At 52.3% G+C, this 21910-nt stretch overlaps 1 protein-coding gene across 3 annotated transcripts in view; it reads left to right on the top strand.

The window, feature by feature from the left end:
• The window catches only part of LOC114680185 (SH3 domain and tetratricopeptide repeat-containing protein 1-like), a 53269-nt gene extending 31995 nt beyond the window's left edge, over positions 1-21274 (top strand). For 2 of the 3 annotated variants that reach the window (XM_077943043.1, XM_077943046.1), the window contains 6 exons: positions 11419-11599; positions 12775-12924; positions 16019-16141; positions 16847-17002; positions 17964-18160; positions 20888-21274. In XM_077943043.1, coding sequence (XP_077799169.1) covers positions 11466-11599; positions 12775-12924; positions 16019-16061 — 327 coding nt within the window. In that variant the 5' untranslated portion in view covers positions 11419-11465 and the 3' untranslated portion in view covers positions 16062-16141; positions 16847-17002; positions 17964-18160; positions 20888-21274. The remainder of the gene's footprint in view (positions 1-11418; positions 11600-12774; positions 12925-16018; positions 16142-16846; positions 17003-17963; positions 18161-20887) is intronic. The other variant, XM_077943045.1, reaches the window with a different exon arrangement.
• Positions 21275-21910: the final 636 nt, after the last annotated feature.

The raw sequence follows: 21910 nt of genomic DNA, 5'->3' as shown, positions 1-21910 counted from the left end.
CTGAGGTGTGAGAATCACTTGAGCCCGGGAAGTCGAGGCTGCAGTGAAACATCATCACGCCACTGCACTCCAGCGTGGTCAGAGCAAGACCCTGTCTCAAAAACAAACAAACAAACAAACAGAAACTCATTTGTAATAGTGGCAGTAGTTAACTTTTGAAAGTTTGGAGAAAAGTTCCTAAATAACCTGTGACCATGGACAACTTACTTAGCCTTTCTGTGCCTCAGTTTCCTCATTTATGAAAAATAAGAGAATATGGTACTGATCTTACAGGATTTCAATGACAACTAAACGAGATCAAACCCAGACCCTGGCACCTCGTGAGTGCACACTCAATGTTATTATTTCAACATTTTACAGGAACAAGAATGCTAATGGGTCACTATGGCTAAACACAGTCTATAACTGGCGTTACTCATGGTATTGGAAGGAACTTGAATTCCATATAGATAGTGTGATGGAGAAAGTATTTTGGGCATTGGCAGCATTTATTCAAAGAACAAAGGACGTGTCTGTCCTGTGTGGAGAGCCGTTTCTGCTTGTTTCTTTAAATGCTATGGGAAAAGCAGTCGACCCTGTGCTGTCTGCCGGACAGCTTCAGTCTCCACGTATTGATTTGGCCAATTGTCGCTTGCTGTCATGGCAGCAGCAGTTGAAGGGTCAGCTTGTCTTAATTTGCATTTTTGGGTGTTTGTGTTATTTATAGACAATTAAGACACGGAAGCCTGTTTATGGCAAGCTGGCAAATTCAGCAAAACATGGAAAAACCTGTTAGCACAGTTTGCACGTGTGCAGGGACAGAGCAACCAAATAAACACACACATTTTCCTGTATTTTAAAAACCCTCTGGAAAAAAAAAAAAAAGACATTAAACCATTGCCCAGATGGCTGATAGAGCTAGAGATTTTTCCTTGAAGTACATGAGTATGGCTGTCAGACATCTGAAACCTGAAGTCATCTTAAAACATCACCATCATTTTGATGTTACCCCCTACCCGCCCTTTTTTTTCCATTTGTAAGGGACAAGGATCCAGGAAGGAAAGTATCAACTTACAAAGGCTTTTGTTACAATTAATCGTTCATGTACTTTCTTTTGGTATCTTATTCTCTGTTTACATTTTATTTTTATTATTACTTTTTTTTTGAGACAGAGTCTTGCTCTGTCACCCAGGCTGGAGTGCAATGGCGCGATCTCGGCTCACTCCAACCTCTGCCTCCCAGGTTCAAGTGATTCTTGTGCCTCAGCTTCCTGAGTAACTGGGATTACAGGTGTGTGCCACCACGTCCAGCTAATTTTTATGTTTTCAGTAGAGACAGAGTTTCGCCGTATTGGTCAGGCCGATCTTGAACTCCTGAACTCGGGTGATCTGCCTGCCTCAGTCTCCCAAAGAGCTGAGATTACAGGTGTGAGCCACCGCGCCCGGCCACTGTTTCCATTTTGTAACGCTAGCGTCACCCCAGTGTAGGGTGGCTACGGGTATTCTTCTTTCCTGTTTCCTGGTGTATTTTCCTCTACAGCATTGATCACTCTTTAACATACTTTTTGGTTGTCTGTCTCTACCTACAAAAATATATGTTCCCTGTTATATCACCAGTTCCTGGCACATAGTTAGTCAATATTTTTTGAATGAATGAATGAATGAATGAATGGGCTTAAAGAACCTTCTTCTTTCTTCTGTCACTTCACACCAAATGCTTTTGGAAAATGCTATGTGAACAGGGATCCTAAGCAGGAGAGGTTACACACATTGCTGTGGGATAGGCCATCATCCTCAGATACTTGTCTGGAAGGAGGCGGAGTACTTGAGTAGAAATGATACAAGACAACTTCTTCAGGAAATCAGCCAAGTGTCACAGCTTTCACATAGGCGTGTGATGTTTGCGTATGTATGTATGAAGAGCTGTCGTGTTCTAGAATCACGGGCCTTTAGATCCCTTGTACAGATAGAAAAGTAAAGGTCGAGGCCCAGGAGTGCTGCAGGCCACCGAGGTAGAGTCCCTGTCTGCCCTTCTCAGTGCCCGGTCACTTCTCACTGCACTCCCCTCTTTACTGCTAAAGCCACTTTCCCTGACTCTGAATATGTAACCACGAGGGAGAAAATGTACTCCAGGCTCACAGTTTGTGGAGAAAAAGCCCAGCAGCTGAAAATCATGTTCACAAAGTTTGTACCTAGAAAAAGTGGCCATTTCTATCATGTCTTTAAATTTCCCTGTTTCTCATACATTTTATGAACAAGACAGTAGAAGGAGATTCGGGAACAGCAACTTTAGAACAAGGGGGAAAAAATCAAATCTAGAGCATTTCAGTTTCTGTTTTCTTCTCAGTTTAGGGCTGAGGCACTTTAGCTTTCTGTCTAAGGGACCACTCAAATCTGATTAGAAGCCATTGTGGGCTGGTAATTATCCATAATTTTAGAAAGATGCAGCACCAACTCTGTTCTCTAATAGCAGGCTTATTAATTTTAAATTTGCATGGCAGGAGAAGCAGATGGGGAGGTGGGATAAGCGTTCAGATGCTTGGTCATTGATAGCTTTTTACTTCCACGTATCACATGGGGATTTGGGACCCGGGAAGCCCCCTGAGAAGTGATGATTTTCTGTCCCCTAACCAGCTGGGTTCTTTTTCATCCTGAGCTCAGAAAGATTGCTCCTACTGTAGCCAGGGAAGACAGGTGGTTGACTGGTTAGAAATCACGGCAGGTTATTTTCTCCATGGGCAGTTCGCATTTGGAAAGCAGAGCTATCAAAAAGTTGTCTTCTCTATTGTATTTCAAATCTGGGTGTTTAAAAAATTGTGTAAGCAAATTAAGCGTTTCTTTAATGGTAGTTGTGTTCTTGATGTGAATGAGAAGTGCATTCCCTTGTGAAATCCCTAGGACTTTATAGGAGGATGTGAGCCTTAGAACAGAAGTTGGTTTTCTAGATGATCATGTAGACATGATGCTGAGCACCAGACAAAGATGTTAAATGATTTAAAAAATTTTTGTCTGAGTTCAGATTTTACACCAATATTTAGAAAATCAGCAAAAGAACTTGGAGGAATGTTCTCAGGCATCCAGTTCAGCCTCCTGCGCACATTGTCATAAAATCCGAGCGTGTGTACAGGGAGGCGCATTCCTTTCTGTTCTCATCACAGATCCTTCCCTGGCTCTGCACCTGCGTGTCATGCGCGTCCCTGTGAAGTGACCACCAAACAGGCTTTGTGTGAGCAATAAAGCATTTTAATCACCTGGGTGCAGGCGGGCTGAGTCCAAAAAAGAGTCATCGAAGGGAGATAAGGGTGGGGCCGTTTTATAGGATTTGGGTAGGTAAAAAAAATTACAGTCAAAGGGGGTTGTTCTCTGGGCAGGAGTGGGGGTCACAAGGTGCTCAGTGTGGGAGCTTTTTGAGCCAGGATGAGCCAGGAAAAGGAATTTCACAAGATAATATCATCACTTAAGGCTAGAACCGGCCATTTTCACTTCTTTTGTGGTGGAATGTCATCAGTTAAGGTGGGACAGGGCATTTGCACTTCTTGTGTGATTCATCAGTTACTTCAGGCCATCTGGGCATATACGTGCAAGTCACAGGGGATGCGATGGCTTGGCTTGGGCTCAGAAGCCTGACATTGCCCTCTTCCCTACCTTCCCTAGCTTTTCCCTCCTGTGCGGTTCTCTCACAAAGTGAATGGCCTCAGCCACAGCTTCTCTGCAGCTGCATCAGACTGTGGCGACAGGAGTGGTGGCTGCTGCAGGGTCTGCTGTCCCCACGGAGCCCAGTCTTGCTTGCCGCTGCAACCTGGTCACCATTTTGCCCCGAAAGTATGTAATTCTACAGAATGAGAGCCCACATGCTGGGGATGGAGGCGTCTTTATCACGGTGCTCTGCATATTTTAATCTTGGGTGGAAAGTGTGGAAAAGTATGTGATACCTGTGGTTGGATGTCAGAAGAACGTTGTGAACTTGATGTGGACTGAGGATGTTAAGGTGCAACAGGCACCCCGGCTTCATTAAATGAGACTTCCCCATCTCCCTGCCAGGCACGCACAGGTGTATGGCCACGTCTTATGTGTTATCCTTATCTAGAGTGCGCCTTGTCGTCATGCTTAACATTACATGATGATATTCTGCCTCATAGAGTAGGTCCCAAACCGCATTCAACACAGAAATGTACTCTTGCTATTATACATAGAAAATGCTTTCATATACCAAGTGGGAGAGCAGTCCTAAAATCTGGGCTGGAATCGCAGAAGGAAGGCATTGGAAAGCAACAGGTTCCCTAGTCCAAAGCTGATTTTTGATGAACCTAGAAACAGGACCAAGAGAAGTGAATTTGCCTAAGGCCCTGACAGTGTCTCACGGTAGCATCTGAACCTAGCAGTTTCTTGACCTATTTCTTTAAATGATTAGTCAAGCTTCTTCTGATTCCTATATAAACATATTCCTCATTCATTCTTTTGTTTCAGTGAATTATTGCAGTGCTACCACGAAACAGTATTTGAGTCAAAATGTGGCAGTGTTGATCCCTTTCCAAGGATTTTAGTTGCACAGTTTGTCAAAGTTGTGCTTACAGTTTCTTGTTGGTTGCAAGGTGTCCTTTCAGAAGCCAATTGTGTGGTGTATTTATGTTGATTGTTGGAGGTAGTTTGGTTAGAACCTACTTCGAGTGGCTGGCGTGGGCCTGGGGGACAGTGACAGCTGCCTGCTTCATGGGCAGAGATGAAGTAATTGCTTCCTGGGAAGTACCATCCTCCTGGCCACACTCTCCAGCCCATTTCGTTTGTGTTGGTTTCCTTGGCATCTGCACATTTCTGGCTTCATGTGAGTCTCATTTATTTTAGCGTATGACTTCAGGCTGTGGGGAAGAATGGCCATTTTAGCACAGAGATGCACACAAAGGAACAACTGGCTAAATGTGAGTGAAGACATTCTTAGGGGGGATTTCATTTCTTTTATTCTGTAACAGGCAGTCTGGGAAGCAGTCTGGACACGTGGCCTGCGCTGTCACAGTTCCTCCTTGCAGGATCACAGATGTTTGGAGATTGTAGTGATAACTGTTATCATTGAGAATGTCATTCTCACAGGCTCTAATAAGTCAGGATGTATTCAGTGTTAATTTGTTGAAGACAACTGTATTTCTAGCCAAATCCATGTGAGACGTTTCTCCTGGCAGTGTTGCTGGGGGGGTATTCCCGTGGCTTAGTCTTAGGGAAGCACACGCCTTTGAATACTGCTGCAGCTGTGAGTACCCAAAGCGCACGGGAGTACTTTTACCATACGGGGTGTTAGTCACTGATACACATCTCAGTCAGACCTGATGGATTCTTGACCCCTTCCTTTTTTAATTTTTTAGTTTTTAATTTTAATTTTTGTTTTTTAAGAGCACAACCCCTCAGGTGGCCACCATGAATCTCTGGTGTTTTCAGTTGGCTGCAGCCTATTTGCCATCTCTGGTTCAAACATATTCGAAGCCAGATGATGCTTCCCTCTGTTCTTCTGCTGTGTGACCCCCGCGCCCACAGGGTTCAAGACTGTCAGAGCTGGGAGCCACCTTCACAACTACCAGGGTTTCCAGAACCTCCTTCATCTAGCCCTGGGGATGGAAGAGATGTCATCAGAGGTGAAGGCTTATTAGGTTTACATGCCATTGATAACGAATGAGGAGGTTTTCTTTTATATAAGGGGAGCTTCTTAGAACGTGCTTTAGTAGGGTAAAGAAGCTTTTGATGTTTGCTTTCTCTGGAAAGATAATTTGTGATCCTGCCCTTGTTTTCAACAAAAATATAATTTGCATACCAGTGCATGTTATGTTACTGGGCACTGGCTGACAAATGGTTCTTAACTCGTCATTCACTCAGCCACTGTTTCTTGAATGGCATATGTGTGCCAGCTGTAGTAGGAACTCGCTGGGCTCTAGGACTAACCCTTATGAAACAGAGGTCCTGGGGGAAGCAAAAGCATATAACTATAAACGTTTGAGGTGATATCAGAGGGGGTGCCTATAGGTGCAAAACTTCGTTCATTCATTGCCCCATCTAGGAGGTTTTGTGTCTTAGCAGCGTGTTCCATAGCAACACATCCCTCGATCAAAATATTCATCATATTGTTTTGAAATTCTCTGCTTACGTATGTGTTTTTCCGACTAAGTTTAAAACAGGTTAAGGACAGGCTATGGGGTATGTATTATATATATCTACACACACACATATATTTATATTTATATACATTACCAATGTAAATATACTATATATATAAACACATATGTATTTCTCCCTCTCTTTATATACACACACACACCACACACATATATACACACACACATATATATGAAATACACACACACACACACTTCTACTGCCAAGCACAGAAAGTCAAAACTAGGCAAGGGTTCTTTTAGTGTTCATGAAAAAATAGATGTGTTAGTTGAGAGCGTCCTTCAGTTGCCAGGGGAAAGACAGGATGGGTTCCCAAAGGAGACAGTGTTTTATTTTTGTTTTTGTTTTTGTTTTTTCTTTGTTTAACTCTTGAATTCAAAATACTCCAGACTTATGGAAAAGTTGCAAAAATAGTACAGAGAATTCCCATATACTCTTCCCTCAGATTCCCCAAACATTTCACCCCATTTGTACTTTCTCTTTCTCTCTCTGTGGATATAAGTTTTTTTTTTTTCTGAAATGTTTAAGAGTGGAAGGTAGAATGCAGGGCAGGGTGAAAGGTGGAAGGAGAGACGTGGGTTGGGAGGCTTTTTTTTTTTTTTAACCTTCTGAGATGGAGTTTCGCTCTTGTCACCCAGCCTGGAGTGCAATGGCACGATATCGGCTCACTGTAACCTCTGCCTTCTGAGTTCAAGTGATTCTCCTGTTTCAGCCTCCTGAATAGCTGAGATTACAGGCATCCACCACCATGCTTGGCTAATTTTTTGTATTTTTAGTAAAGGGGTTTCACCATGTTGGCCAGGCTGGTCTTGAACTCCTGATCTCTGATGATCCACCCACCTTGGCCTACCAAAGTACTGGGATTACAAGCATGAGCCACTGTGCCTGGCGATTTTGGAAGCTTTTGCAGTAACCCAGAGCGCTATGATGAGGGCTGGACCTGGTTGGAAATGATGAGAAAGGTGAGAAGTGGTTAGGTCTGGCATAGAGTTTGAAAGGAGAGTTTAAATGGGTTAGATGACAAGAGAGAGACATGGCTCTGAAGGCATAGTAGCCCTTGCCCTGCTGGGCCGGATGAGACAGGCAGCCTAGGGCTACTACCACACCCTGCGGGCAGCTCAGGACCTGGGCCAGCGGAGGAACCAGGCAGTGGTGCTGGCCAACTTCGGGACCCTGTGCCTGCACGCGGGTGCCAGCAGCATGGCCCAGCACTACCTCCTGGAGGCCGTACGGCTGTTATCGAGGCTGTCCTGCAGGGAGTGTGGCCGGGACTTCACCACGTGCTCCTGCAGCTGGGCCACCTCTGCACCCACCAGGGTCCGGCCCAGCAGGGCAAGGGCTACTATGAGTGGGCCCTTCTGGTCACTGTGGGGATGGGCCATGTGGAGAGTGAGTGCCCCGGTTCCTCATGTGCTCCTTCCGGGGCCACTCAGGTCAGGGCCCACCTGGGGTTTGTGATTCAGAAACAAGTGGTGGTTTTTCCACCATTGAAAGTGCTGATTCATGGCCAGCAGCAGATGTTAGCAAGCGCCCTGGAGACAGGCGGTTCCCACACAGGGCTAGGCTGTCTGCCCTACTGGGGCAGCCAGCTCTTCCCAGTTTGCCCAGGGACCATGCTGCCTTGAGCACGGAAAGTCCTGCGTGCTGGGAATCCCTAGCCATAACCCTGGGATCAAGGCAGGCTCTGCTGAGCTGGGACTTGGGGCCCCTCCATGAGCCAGGCCGTGAACGCCGGTTCTTGTGCCCGTGTTATCTGCTTGGTATGTTGGCAGCCTGCGCACCTGTCATCCCACTTCACAGAGGACACGGGGCGGGTGATTGCCCAAAGCCGCAGAGCAGTTCATGCAAAAGCAGCTCGTTGTGCACTGTGTGCCAGGCCCCACCCACAAATGAGGCTTGTGGGGTCCTCGGGTGGCAGGGACTGAGCGTGGGAATGTGAGCTTTAGGCCAGAGAAGCCACAAAAGGGTAAGTGGTGTGATGGCGGGCCAGCACTTGGCCCCGGGTTAGGGAAGCCTCTTTAGTCTGGGACCAGAGGGTTGAGAGGATTTAGTCAAGTAATAGGTGGTGGGGGAGGGGCTGGTGGTGTAGCCTGTGTGAAGGACCAGGGATGAGCGAGTGTGGGTGAGTGGTGGTGAGTGAGTGGGGGTGAGGGAGCGGAGGTGTGATGGGGGTGAGTGAGTGGGAGTGTGAGCGGGTATGAGTGGGGTGTGAGCAGGGGTGAGCGAGTGGGGATGAGTGAGCGGGGATGAAGGGGGTGTGAGCGGGGGTGATTGAGTGGGGGTGGGTGAGTGGGGGTGAGTGAACGGGAGAGAGAGCGGGGATGAGTGAGTGGTAGTGAGTGAGCGGAAGTGTGATGCGGGTGAGTGAGCAGGGATGAGTGAGTGGGGGTGAGTGAGCAGAGGTATGATGGGGGTGAGTGAGCAGGAGTGTGAGCGGGGATGAGTGGGGTGTGGTGGTGTGAGTGGGGGTGAGTAAGCGGGAGTGTGAATGGAGATGAGTGAGTGGGGGTGAGTGAGCGGAGGTGTGATGGGGTGAGTGAGTGGGAGCGTGAGCGGGGATGACTGAGTGGGGGTGAGTGAGCGGAGGTGTGATTGGGGTGAGTGAGCGGAAGTGTGCGCGGGGATAAGTGGGGTGTGAGCGGGGGTGAGTGAGCAGGGCTTATGCAGGGAGGTGCAGAGTTAGGAGTGGGTGGTTTGGGTGCTGGATGGTGAGAAGCTCTTCTGGAGAGCTAAGCAGGGCCTGGGGCCTCAGGCTGTGGCTTGGCCTTTTCCCCAAGAGCACTGGGGAGCCATGGAGTGCTATCGAACAGTCACTGCAGACTGAGCAGTGAACAGACAGACAGTAGGTGGGCAGGGCTTTCTGAAATCTAGGCCGCACAGGATAGATGAGGAAGTTGAGTCCAGGGAAATGGCCGAGACAAGGGATACTGTTGTGGGTCCCCTCTGCCTTGCAGCGGTTTGTCATGGCATAGTGAGACCACTCAGAGATGCCTCCTGTGGCCTGGACCAGAGTCCCAGGGGCTGTGGCCAAATCTGCCCATTTCCCAGCACAGGTCTGGCACCCACTCCTGGCCCTAGGAGGGATGAGATTTTGGAAAGGACCGTGTGAAGGGGCCCCGGTTCAGACCCAGGCTTCTTCCCCAGGGGCATTCTCTGACTGGAAGGAGACCCTCCAGGAATCCAGCGCCCCAGCCCCCACTGCAGCCTCCGGTTGCTCGTGGCATAATAGCCTGTGGCACCTCCTCCTAGGAGGCCCTCCCCGGGGTGCTGGGGGATTCAGTCTTGGAAATGCAGGCCAGGGAACGGGGATCATGCTTTCCTGTCTCCCCACCCCGCGCTGAACGGTCGAGGAGACCGAGGGCGGGGCTGCTACCCCACATGCTTACTCGGGGTCATTTTTGAGTCACTTTTGGTAGTTTGTGTCCTTCTAGGAGCTTGGCTGTTGTGTCTAGATGGTCTGATTTGTTGGTGTACAATTGTTCGTAGTGTTTTCATGGAATCCTTTTATTTCTGTCAGGTCGGCAATAATGTTTCCTCTTTCATTTCTGATTTTAGAAACTTGGGTTTTTAATTTTTTATTTATTTCTTTTTATTAGAGATGGGGTCTCATCATGTTCCCCCAGGCTGGTCTTGAATGCTGGCCTCAGCGATCCTTCCACCTCGGCCTCACAAAGCGCTGGGATGACAGGCGTCAGCCATGGAGCTCAGTCTCTGATTTTAGTCATTTGTGTCCCATCTTTCTTTTCTTGGTCAGTCTGGTGAAAGATTTGTCAATTTTGTTATTATTTTCAGTAAACTCACTTTTGGTTCTGTTGATTATCTCTTTTGTTTTTCCATTCTCTGTATTTTTACTTCCCATTTCCACTCTCATGTTTATTATTTTCTTCCTTTTATTTGCTTTGGGTTTAGTTCATTCTTTTTCTAGTTTCTCAAGGTGGAAGGTTAGGTTTTTGATTTGAGATTTTTCTTCTTTCTTTGAATGTAGACATTTACAGTTATAAATTTCCCTTTCAGCACTGCCTTAGCTGCATCTTGGAATTTTTGATACACTGTGCTATTTTTTTTTTTTTAAGGCAGAATTTTGCTCTAATGCCCAGGGTGGGATGCAGTGGTGCAATCTTGGCTCACTGCAACTTCTACCCAGGTACAAGCCATTCTCATGCTTCAGCCTCCCAAGTAGCTAGGATTACAGACGTGCACCACCGCACCCGGCTAATTTTTATATTTTATTTTTTTATAGAGACGGGATTTCACCATGTTTCCCAGGCTGATCTCAAACTCCTGGACTCAAGCGATCCCCCCACCTCGGCCTCCCACAGTGCTGGGATGACAGGCGTGAGCCACCGCGCTGGCCCGGGCTGTTCATTTGTTTGCATTCTTCTCAAATTAGTTTTGAGTTTCCCTGATGGTCTCTTTGACTCACTGGTTGTTTAGGAGTGTGTAATTTCCACATATTTTTGAATTTCTCACATTTCCTTCACTGTTGATTTCCAGCTTCGTGCCAGTACAGCTGAAGAACACCTCTGCTTCGGTCTCAGTCCTTCTCCATTCACTGCGGCTCATTTTGTGGCCTGGCGCATGGTCTGTCATGGGGAATGTCCCCTGGGTGCGCGAGAGGACTGTGTATTCAGCTGTTGTTGGGTGGCGTGTGTAACAGATGTCCATTCGGCGTACCTGGTTTCCTGTGTTAATCTCCGGAATGTTTCTGGCACTAGAAAATCAGAAGCTTTCCACTGTTCCCAGCGCCCTGGCTTTGGGAGAGGCCAGTGAGCATGTGGCTTGGGAGCCTGGTTGCATGAGAGAAGCATGTGTGGGAACACCAGGGGCCGGCTTTGAACCCCATTCCCCCAACATGATGCCGTGTGTGGCAGACATGACGCTTGGCTTTGCTCTCTCAGCGTTCCATCGGCGACAGGGGCTACTTGTGCCCCTGGCCTCATCAGCTCAGGCTGAAGGCAGCCCTGGTCCTGGCCTGAGGGGCTTTGTGAAGCAGAAATAGATGGCCTGGTGCAGGGGCCGAGCCTGGCCAGGACCTCGGCCCTGGGAGTTGTAAAGAAGGCTGGCCTCTACCATGAGCCTCTGCACCAAGGTGTGCCCGTGTGACTGTGTGCTCGGCGTCTGCCCTGGCACGGGTGCATGGCCTGTCTGCGCTCAGTCTCCCCGCCTATGGGGCCCAGGCTCACAGAGGTGTGAAAGAGGCAAGCACGGCGCAGGGGCCTCCGAGCCCAGCCAGCCTCGCTTCGATGCTGGGAGACTAACGTCTTCCATTTTGTCTTCTGCCCAGGCCAGTTGCGGGCCGTCCACCGGCTGTGCTACTTCTACAGCACCGTCATGCCCACCGAGGCCCAGTGTGTCATCTACCATGAGCTCCAGCTCTCCCTGGCCCGCAAGGTGGCCGGCAAGGTGCTGGAGGGGCAGCTCCTGGAGACCATCAGTCAACTCTACCTGTCCCTGGGCACCAAGCGGTAAGGGCTGGCTTTGCAGTGGTGGAGGTGGGGGTGGGCTGGGCAGGGAGGGGGGCAAAGGGAAGCTGGCCCAGGACACCAGCAACCCCTCTCCTTTTGATCATTTGGTTCCTTGGCATCAGATGTTTTGAGCTGGTGGGCCTGGGGTCGTCCCAGGGCTGCTGCTGGCCCGTGAGTCCCAGCTTGAGCCTCCCTTGTTGGGTCAAAGGTCATCTCAACCCCAGCAGAGGCAGTACGTGCACTCTGGGCTGTTCTTCCTACTATGATGGCTTTGGCCTCTGACCTCTGCCTGCCCCGAATCTTCACTCCTGGCCTTCATCTGTCCCCTTAAATATGACCACAGCAGCCACCTGTGGCTTCTCTCCCACAGAAGACAGAGTCAGTTGTGTCACCTGCTTCCCTGGGACAGGGTTTCAAGGTCTCACGTCCCATATGTGGCCTACTCGGCTTCCCCCAAGCATCCTGACCTGGTGGGGTAACCATGGCCCTGGCCACCCCACCCACAGGGCCCAGTGACATTGCTGCAGTCACACCCCCTCGAGTGTCGGACTTACTGAGAGGGCAGGGAAGGAGCCAGATTCCATGGGGACCCGGGAGACTGCCTCCAGTCTTGGTCTCAGGTTCACAGAAGGAAAATGGGCCAGTGTGCTAGAGCCATGCTTCTCAAAGTGTAGTCCCTGGACCAGTAGAACAGCATCCATGTCACCTAGGAGCTTGTGGCAAGTGGGAGTTCTAGGGCCTGCCCCAGGCCTGTGGAGCCGAAAGCTCTGTGGGCAGGGCCAGCAAGCTATAAGGACTGGCCTCCGGGTGACTGTGATGCCTGCACACCTTGAGAACCATCGGCCCAGATAGCCTCTGAACACTAACGGCTCCTGGTGCGTCTGGAGAAGACACAGGTCATGTCTGGGAGGCAGGGGAGATGGACTAGCACACTCCTCCTGCCACAGGGCAGCATGATGCTCGATTCCCTCTGAAGGATGTCCTTCATCTTTTCCATGCCATGTGTGTTCACCCTGGCCCTCCCAGCAGCCTGGGAAGAGCAGAACACTGCACACACAAGAGGGCCGTTCCCAGTCCGCACATTCTAGATTCATCTGTCACCAGACCCACGGGAGGAGGCAGACTGGTTCCAGGAGGATGAGAACCCTTGTTCTGACACCTGTGTCTGATTCCAGGGCCTGCAAATCCACTCTGGACTACACCAAGGAAGTCTGGGGATTTTCATTGACCTTCAGAAGGAAGAGAAGGAGGCGCATGCCTGGCTGCAAGCAGGGAAGATCTATTACATCCTGCGGCAGAGCGAGCTGGTGGACCTGTACATCCAGGTGAGTGGCAAGGGATGCAGGAGGACCCCTGTGTTGTTGACTCTCCATCCACCCATCCATTCATCCTTCTATCATCTATTTACCTGCTCATCCTTCCATCTATACATCCATCATCCATCCATCCATCCATCCATTCTTCCGTCGTCTTCCCATACACCTGTGGGTCCTTCCATCCATCCATCCATCCATCCATCCTTCCATCCTTCCATCATCCATCCATTCACCTGTTCGTCTTTCCAAGCATCCATCCTTCCATCCATCCATCATCCATCCCTCCATCCATCTATCATCCATCCATCCTTTTATCATCCATCCATTCACTTGTCCATCCACCCATTCACCTATTCGTCCATCCATTCACCTGTTCGTCCATCCATCCATCCTTCCATCTATCTTTCCATCATCCATCCAACTGTTCATCCTTCTATCCATCCATCCATCCATCATTCTTCTGTTCACCTCTTCGTCCATCCATTCACCTGTTCGACCATCCTTCTATCCATCCTTCCATCCATCTTTCCAGTATCCATCCAACCATCTTCCATATATCCATGATCCGTCCATTCACCTATCCATCCATCCCTCCATCCATTCTTCCATCCTTCCATCATCCATTCACCTGTTCATTCTTCCATCCATCCATTCATCCATCATCCATCCATCCATCTATCATCCATCCATCCTTCCGTCATTCATCCACTCGCCTGCTCATCCTTCCATCCATCCATCCGTCCTTCCTTCTAGCATCCATCCATTCACCTGTTCATCCATCCATTCACCTGTTCATCCTTCCATTCACCTGTTCTTTCTTCCATTCATCCATCCATCATCCATCCATCCATCCATCCATCCATCCATCCATCCATCCATCCATCATTCATCCATTCTTTTATCATCCATTCATTCAGCCACCATCCATCCACCTGTTCGTCCATTCATCCATCCATCCTTCCATCATCCATCCATCTTTCCATCATCCATCCTTCCATCATCCATCCATTCACCTGTTCATTCTTCCATCCATCCATCATCCATCCATCCATCCATTTATCCATTCATCCATCCATCATCCATCCAGCCATCATCCATCCATCTGTCCATTCATCCATCCATTCTTATATCATCCATCCTTTTATCATCCATCCATTTATCATCCATCCATTCATCATCCATCCATTCACCCGTCTATCCATCCATTCACCTGTTGATCCATCCATCCGTCCATTCATCCTTCCATCAACCATCCATTCACCTGTTCATCCTTCCATCCTTCCATCCATCGACCTGTTCATCCTTTCATCCATCCACCTGTTCATCCTTCCATCCGTCCAACTGTTCATCCTTCCATCCATCCACCATTCATCCATCCATCATTCATCCATCCATCACACTCACCTCCTGTTCATCCTTCCATCCATCCATCATTCATCCATCTATCCATTTATCCATTCATCCATCCATCCTTCCATCATCCATCCATTCATCTGTTCATCCTTCCATCGATCCATCATCCATCCATCCATCCATCCATCATCCATCCATCCATCATCCGTCTATCTGTCCATTCATCCATCTGTCCATTCATCCATCTGTCCATTCATCCATCCATCATTCTTCCATCCTTTTATCCATCCATTCACCCGTCTATCCATCCATTCACCTGTTCATCCATCCATCCGTCCATTCATCCTTCCATCATCCATCCATTCACCTGTTTATCCTTCCATCCATCCATCATCCATCCACATATCCATTTATCCATTCATCCATCCATCCATCATCCAACCATGCTTCCATTATCCATCCATGCTTCCATCATCCATCCATCCACCTGTTCATCCTTCCATCCATCCATCATCCATCCACCCATTCATTCATCCATCCATCCATCATCCATCCATCCTTCCATCATCCATCCTTTCTCCCATCCATCCATTCACTGTTCGTCCATCCATCCATCATTCATCCATCCACCCACTACTCTACCTATTAATCCATCCCTCCATTCATCTATCTGTCCATTGGTTTATCCCTACATTCGTCTATCCACCATCTAGCCATCAATATGCACATACATCATCTACCCTCCACCCATCCATACATTATCTACCCACCCATACATACATGCAGACATACATACATCATTCCACCCACCCACCCATCCATCCATCCATCCATCCACCCATCCGTCCATCCATCCACCCATCCGTCCGTCCATCCATTCATCCATCCATCCATCCATCCATCCATCCATCCATCCCAAAATTAATCTATCCACACACCCATCCATCCATCCATGTGTCTACATCTCCTCATCCATTCATCCATCCATCCACTCATTCCTAAGCCACTGCTGAGCACCTGTTGTGTGCCTTTTCCCTCCCTCCAACTGGTTCCTGCACATCCTCCCCCAGTGGCCAGCATCTTCTCCCTGAGGGCAGAGGCGCGGCCCCTCACAGTGCCCAGCACCTGCTGGTATACAGCACATGCTCAAATAATGTGATCACTCAGTTAACACACAGAAGAACTTGTTCCAAGCGACACGTGGCACATCTCCTTACAAAATGAATCTATCATAGTGGCTGTTTTCAGCGGCTTTCCCAAACACAGTGTGATCTGGAACAAATTGTGAAGCTCACCAGCCTGGTGAAGCTTTCGTGATTGAGCACCTGCTGTATACCTCCTTGAGCTGAGGAGAGGGATCAAGAGCTCATGGCCAAGAGGGGACCAGGCCCACCCACAAACACCGTTGATGTGGCAGGGATGTGGCAACCCAGAAAGGAGCCAGGGGATGGGCTCCCAGCTATCTGGGGGCCACGGAGACTGGTTTGAGTACAGGCGGAGTGGGCTAGGCCTAGCCCTGGTGGTAGGATTCACGGGTGTCGGGCTCCTGGGCTGCAGCTGCTCAGTCACCTCCTGGCACTCAGGTGCATCAGTTCATTGTCCTCACGCCAGTGGTGGGGGCATCCCTAATGCACAGAGCCTGAAAAATGCTCAGGTGTACCTGTAGTGTGTGAGAGGAAGGAGGCTGGCAAAGGTGGGCGTGGCCAACTCGCCAGGTGTGGGTCTTGAAGGAACTTCTGTCTCCTTTCAGGTGGCACAGAATGTGGTCCTGTACACAGGCGACCCCAGCCTGAGGCTGGAGCTGTTTGAGGCAGCTGGAGACATCTTCTTCAATGGGGCCTGGGAGCGGGAGAAAGCCGTGTCCTTCTACCGGGTGAGCTGGCCTGTGGGCTGATGTGGGTGGGCCTCAGGGGAGCACCTGGAGGGCTGAGGCACAGGTGTGGCAGGGCAGAGGCCTCCCACCTGGAGGCAGGGCCACCCATGCACATGCTCAGTTTCCAAGTGGTCTCACCGGGAATGATATTGACCATGCCCCTGCCCGGGACAAACGTTTGGGGCCTGGATGTGACAATGGCTCTACCCTTGTACCTGATGATCTCAAGCAACCATGAGCTGGAAGTTCTGTCCCCATCTTCCAGATGAGGAAACTGAGGCTCAGAGAGGCACAGGGACATGTCAAAGGACACACAGCATGTCAGTGGGAGGCCCAGGTCTGCTTGCACCCCGAAGTGGGACGGCTTCTCCCTTCCTCTGAGCTCACGGTGTGGCTCAGCCCTGGGCAAAGATAAATGTGGTGTTTTTAGAGCAGAGAGGAGTGCTGGCTCCCCCAGCCAGACCCCCTGGTGCCCAGGTGGGAAAGGCTGGTCTGAGGCTGCTGGGTGTAGCTGGATGGGCCTCAGGTGACTCTTCAGCCCCCAACTTGGGTGTCTGAACTGTGTGTTATCCCAAAGCACAGAGCTGTGTGGAGGTGCAGGGGTAGCTGGGGCGTGGGAAGCTCCAAGCACATGTTTGAGCTCTGAGGAGGGCACTGGGCAAGGTGGGTGCTGTGGGAAACCTGAGCCACCTGCCTGTGTGGTAGGACCGGGTCCTGGCCCTGGCAGTGACTACGGGCAACTGAAGGCGGAGCTGCTGCTACAGCTGTGCAACAAGCTGGTGGCACTCCTGGCCACACTGGAGAAGCCCCAGGACGGCTTGGAGTTTGCCTACATGGCCTTAGCACCCAGCATCACTCTGGGTAAGTCCCCTGAGCCCCCACCCTGCCAGGACCCACACTTTGCCAGAGCCCAGCCTCCAGGTCTGCAGGGCAGGAGCTGAAACAGCTGCTGGATTTTCCTAGTCTCCTGTCCAGGCAGGCAGATCTGCCCAACTGGCTTCCCCGTCTAGCTGTGGGGCACGGCCCGAGGTGTCTCACGCAGTGCAGAGCTCCCTGCCTGACTGAGCTCTGTTTCCTCTACCTGTTCCCGCTGCTGACCACAAGGGCCGCCCAGTGTGCCCTCTGCCTTCCAGACATGCCAGGCATCTCGTTGGTCCCTGTATGTGCCAGGCTGAGTGGCACATTCCCTTTCTCTTGTGCCCTACCCAACCTCATCAACCACACGGCTCTCTGGCTGATAAAATCCCAGTTCTCCTTCCAGCAGTCAGCACCTTAAGGCCGGGCATCCCCTAGTGCTGTGCCAGGGTCGTCTGTCCCCCTCCAGAGACAGGGAACCCTAGGCAGGCCGCATGCCCCAGCACATTGTGCCCCGTGGCCCAGTACACAGTAGGTGTGCAGCTGACTCCCCAAAGTAGGGGGCTGTGATTGTGACACACGCAGGAGGAGTCGGATGTCACGTCTGTGGGTTGCCTGGAGCCGGGGTGCCCGGGAGCACCTGGACTGCATGGCTTTTGGGCTCCCCTGGTTAAAACCAGTGAGCAAAGGCAGGTGGCTATGTGTAGGCAGAGAGCGGGGCCATCCAAGTCCGACTTTGCCAAAGCCTCACAGTAGACAGGGGCAGGCCTTATTAGTTCTGCTTTGCAGATGGGAAAGTGAGTCTGGGAACCTGGAAGGGACTGGCCAGAGCTGCCCAGGTGACCGCAGGTGCCTGGAGGCAAGCCAGGTGCTGCCCGGGGTGTGCATACCTGCTCCTGAGGGGCCTGTGCCCTCCCTGCCCCAGGGAGCCACTTCCTCACACCTGCCCCTTTGGCCTGCACCCCAGGGGTCCGGCTGAACGAGCACGTGGCCTACCACCGGCTGGCCGCCCTGCACCATCAGCTGGGCCAGGGCAAGCTGGCGGAGCACTTCTACCTCAAGGCCCTGTAGCTCTGCAACTCGCCACTGGAGTTCGACGAGGAGACCCTCTACTACGTGAAGGTGTACCTGGTGCTCGGTGACATCATCTTCTATGACCTGAAGGTGGGAGGGGCAGGGCTCGGGGTGTTCCCGGCCCCCTTGGAGTGGGATCTCCACCCAGACCCCAGAGGCCTGGGTTCCAGCCTACCTTAGGAATGGCCCAGTGGCCTCCCTGGAGCTCTGCATGCGGCTGGAGGAACCGGCAATGTTAGCAGATACAACCCAGCTCCCAAGCTGGCCAGGCCCCACCCTCAAGAACTCAGTCTCAGCCAGGGAGGCTGACACATGAGTGCGCAATTGTGGCCTCTGGGTAAAGAAGGGGGATTGTAGTCAGGGGGACCCTCCTGGAGGAGGTGACACCAAAACTGAGTCTTGACAGTCAAGTGTCAAGTTGCACTTAACAAAGAAAACAGGGTCAGGAGAAGGACATTTCGGAGGACCACATCATCCTGACATTGAATCCACGTTGCAAGATCCAACCCAAATCCTGGCGCCTCCTCTAGGAAGCCTGCCCAGGGTGCCAGCCTGTACTGAGCAACTCCTTCCTGGAGTCCCGAGACACCTTGAACCTTCACATCACCCAGGAAGGGTGGGGTGGGACCAGTGTCTTACCATCGGGTTCACAGATAGGGAAACCCCAGCTCAGTGCAGGTGCAGTGGGGCGGGGCCCCACCCAGCCAGGCTGAGGCCTTGCTGGGTCGGGTCTGTCTGGAGCGGAGGTGCTGTGCTCCCTCTGCCCCCAGCCCTGCAGGGGTGGAGAGCTGGGACTGTCAGGTTCAGACCTGGCATGTCTCCACCCCTCTGCCCAGCAGGCACCGCCCCTCCTCAGCATCGCACCGGCACCGCATCAGTGCTCCTTATGGGCTGAGGGGCCAGGGCACTCCAGTCCAGGGGCCGAGATCTTGGGGTCCTTAGAACAACATGAGGAGCTGGGGCGGCCCTACGACCTCGCCCCGTATCCCCCACCCGCAGGCCTGGGACTGCCCGGGAGGCCCCCGCCCAGTGCTGGCGACACCTCGTGGTCAGAAGTGGTCCCTGTGGCCTCCCAAGTCCCAGCCAGACAGGGAGGTGCCAAGTGTCAGACCCAGAGGGACGCTGCTCAGCACTCAGGGGCTCGCCTGGGACCCAGGGGGACGGGCCTCCCAGAAGAGGCCTTTATCTCTCTTGGTCAAGGCTGCCGCCCACTCCGCCTGCCCAGGAGGAAGGAAAGGGCCAAGTAGTACCTGAGAGGCCAAAGTCCACGGTTGGGGTTGAGGGGCAGAGGCCTCCTTCACCTCCTTCCCATGCACAGCCCTCTGGGCCTCATCGTGACTATGCTGTCAGTGCAGGCCAGCTTCCCACAGGGAGGCCCCCTTGGAATTCCCTAACGGCGGCTGTCTTTCCAAGGCTACACCCTCCTCCTTGCATAGGAGGCTCTGGACCCAGGGCCCAGAGGAGTAGGAGAAAACGCCAGGCTGCATGGGGCCTGGAAGGCTGGCAGAGAGGCAGGGGTAAATGGGCATCTTTGCCGATTGCCTCTAAAATGGGGTCGCCTTTAGTGTACACGTGAGAGTGAGCCCTGGAATAGGGAAGATTAGGTGTGTCCTGGCTCAGCCTGCCACTCACTAGCTGTTGCACACACTACAGGCACATGGAAATGCCCACGCAAATGCACTCGGGCACAGGCACACGCACACACAGGCATGCACACAGACACACGCACAGGCACACAAAGGCACAGGCACACGCAGAGACATATGCATTGGCTGGCTCCTTCCTGTTTAGTTGGGATGCCCCCACCCCTTCAGGAAGCCTTTGCCTTCCACCCCCGGCTGAGTCTGGGGCCTCCTGGGCCCCCCACAGGCTCCTGGGCTTCCCTCTGCCACAGCCTGGGCCACCCTGTGTGGTCAGTGTTTACTCCCAGCTCCCTCAGACTGGGAGCAAGGACGTTAGGCTCAGCCACGCACCCAGCACAGAGTCCAGTGTTCGGCTGGGCCGGGGGCATTGGATGAGCAGTGGCAGTGACTCGGGGCCTTCTCACGCCCCTGCTCCGTGTGTGGGGCGGGGCAGTGGGGGAATGGACTTGCTGCATCTTGGACTTTGTCCTTGACCCTGGGAGCCATCTTGAGATGGTAAAGAGGGACAGGCCAGGCATGGGTCTCAGAGAGGTTCCTTGGGTGACCCCCATGTGGAGGAGGCGCCTGGGGAGAAGCCGGGTGGGGGATGGGAGGGTGAAGGAGGAGGTCTGGGAGGTGGCATCCCAACCCAAGGATGGTGAGTTTGGGCCAAAGATGCATTGAAAATGGGAGTGGATGTCTGGGGAGTCACACTCCGTCAATATTTCAGGGAACATTGCCAGAGAGGACACCTGTGAGATGGTTTTGTACCTGGCCTGTCCCGTGGAGGGCCTGGAAATGGTCAGCATGGACAGGGGCCAGAGGGGAGCCTGGGTCACTCAACGCTGTGCCCCTGCTGTGGCTCGGAGCCACGGGTCCTGCATGGAACTCTCAGAGCAGGCAGGATCTGCCCTGACCTCAGCCCATGGGGAAAGCAGCCACTGCCTGCGGAGAGGGTGGCACTGGGGCAGGACGGTTGGGGTGAGTGGGGCGTAGGGGCAGTCAGGAAGGCTTCCAGGGGTGTCAGGGTCGTCCCCACTTCCTGCAGCTGAGACCACAGCAGTGTAACAGGTTTCGGGGCTCATGGGGTGAGCCAGCATTGGCTGGACACGTGGAATGACCTGGAGACAGCAACGGCCTCTGGGAAGACGGGCTCCGAGTCCCCCTTTTGCTGAGCATGACCTGTCCCCTTCAGGACCCGTTTGAGTACTACCAGCTGGCACTGGCAGCCGCCGTGGACCTGGGCAACAAGAAGGCACAGCTGAAGATCTACACGCGGCCGGCCACCGTCTCCCACAACTTCCTCCTGGACCGTGAGAAGTCGCTCCTCTTCTACCAGAAGGCCAGGACCTTCGCCACAGAGCTCAACGTCCGCGGGGTCAACCTGCCTCCTCTGCCACTCTGCGGGTGGGCCCCCTGGTTGGCCCCCAGCCACCCTCGCTGAGGACAGCATCCGAGGGTGTGGGTTTTGTGCAAGGAGGACGGTCTCCTCCCTCTCCTGGTGTCTCCCGTGGCTCATTTTCTGGGAAATGGGGCATGAAAGCAGGGTTCAAATAGCAATAAATTTTTCTTTGCAATAACCTACCGAAGTCCCCAGGGCATCCTTCCCTGTGTGCTTCCTGGGCTGTGTCTAGGGGCCAGCTCCTTCCCTGGTGGCAGCCCTCTGATCTTGGGGATGAGAAGGACCATGAGTCCAACAGACCTGGGCCAGGTCACCATGAGCCTCGGTTTCCTCGGTGGCCAGAGGGGAGATGGTGGTGGAACTCTCTGGGCAGCTCCCTGCCCTCCCTGCTCAGAGCTTTTGCTGTAGGTCTCGTGCCGCCCTTGACTTTAACCTTCAGGCCACTGTGCCCGGATGTGGGGGCTGCTAGTGTCCCTGTTTGCCATTGAAGAAATAGAGGCACAGCGAGGTTAGGTGTCTGGCCCATCGTCACACAGCAGGTAGGGGCGGAGACGCAGAGCCCAGTACACTGACCACCACACCACCCTGCCAGCCTGCAGCCAGGAAGGTGTCCCCCATTAGGACCCAAGGTCAGCTCCTGGACCTCTCTTGTGGTGTCAGGAGAGCCACAGGCCAGTGACGGTGGCCCCGGGGATCCCTCACTCAGTGCCCTATGCTTCCAGACTTGGTTGGGCTGAGCCTGGCCAGTCCCACCTCTGGCCACTGGTCAGCCCTGCGGGAAGTGAGATGCAGGGATCTCTGCCTGTGTAGATGCTG

This window comes from Macaca mulatta, chromosome 8 (assembly GCF_049350105.2).
Source record: "Macaca mulatta isolate MMU2019108-1 chromosome 8, T2T-MMU8v2.0, whole genome shotgun sequence".
NCBI classification, from domain to species: Eukaryota; Metazoa; Chordata; class Mammalia; order Primates; family Cercopithecidae; genus Macaca; species Macaca mulatta.
This window is presented reverse-complemented; position numbering and strand designations above follow the sequence as displayed.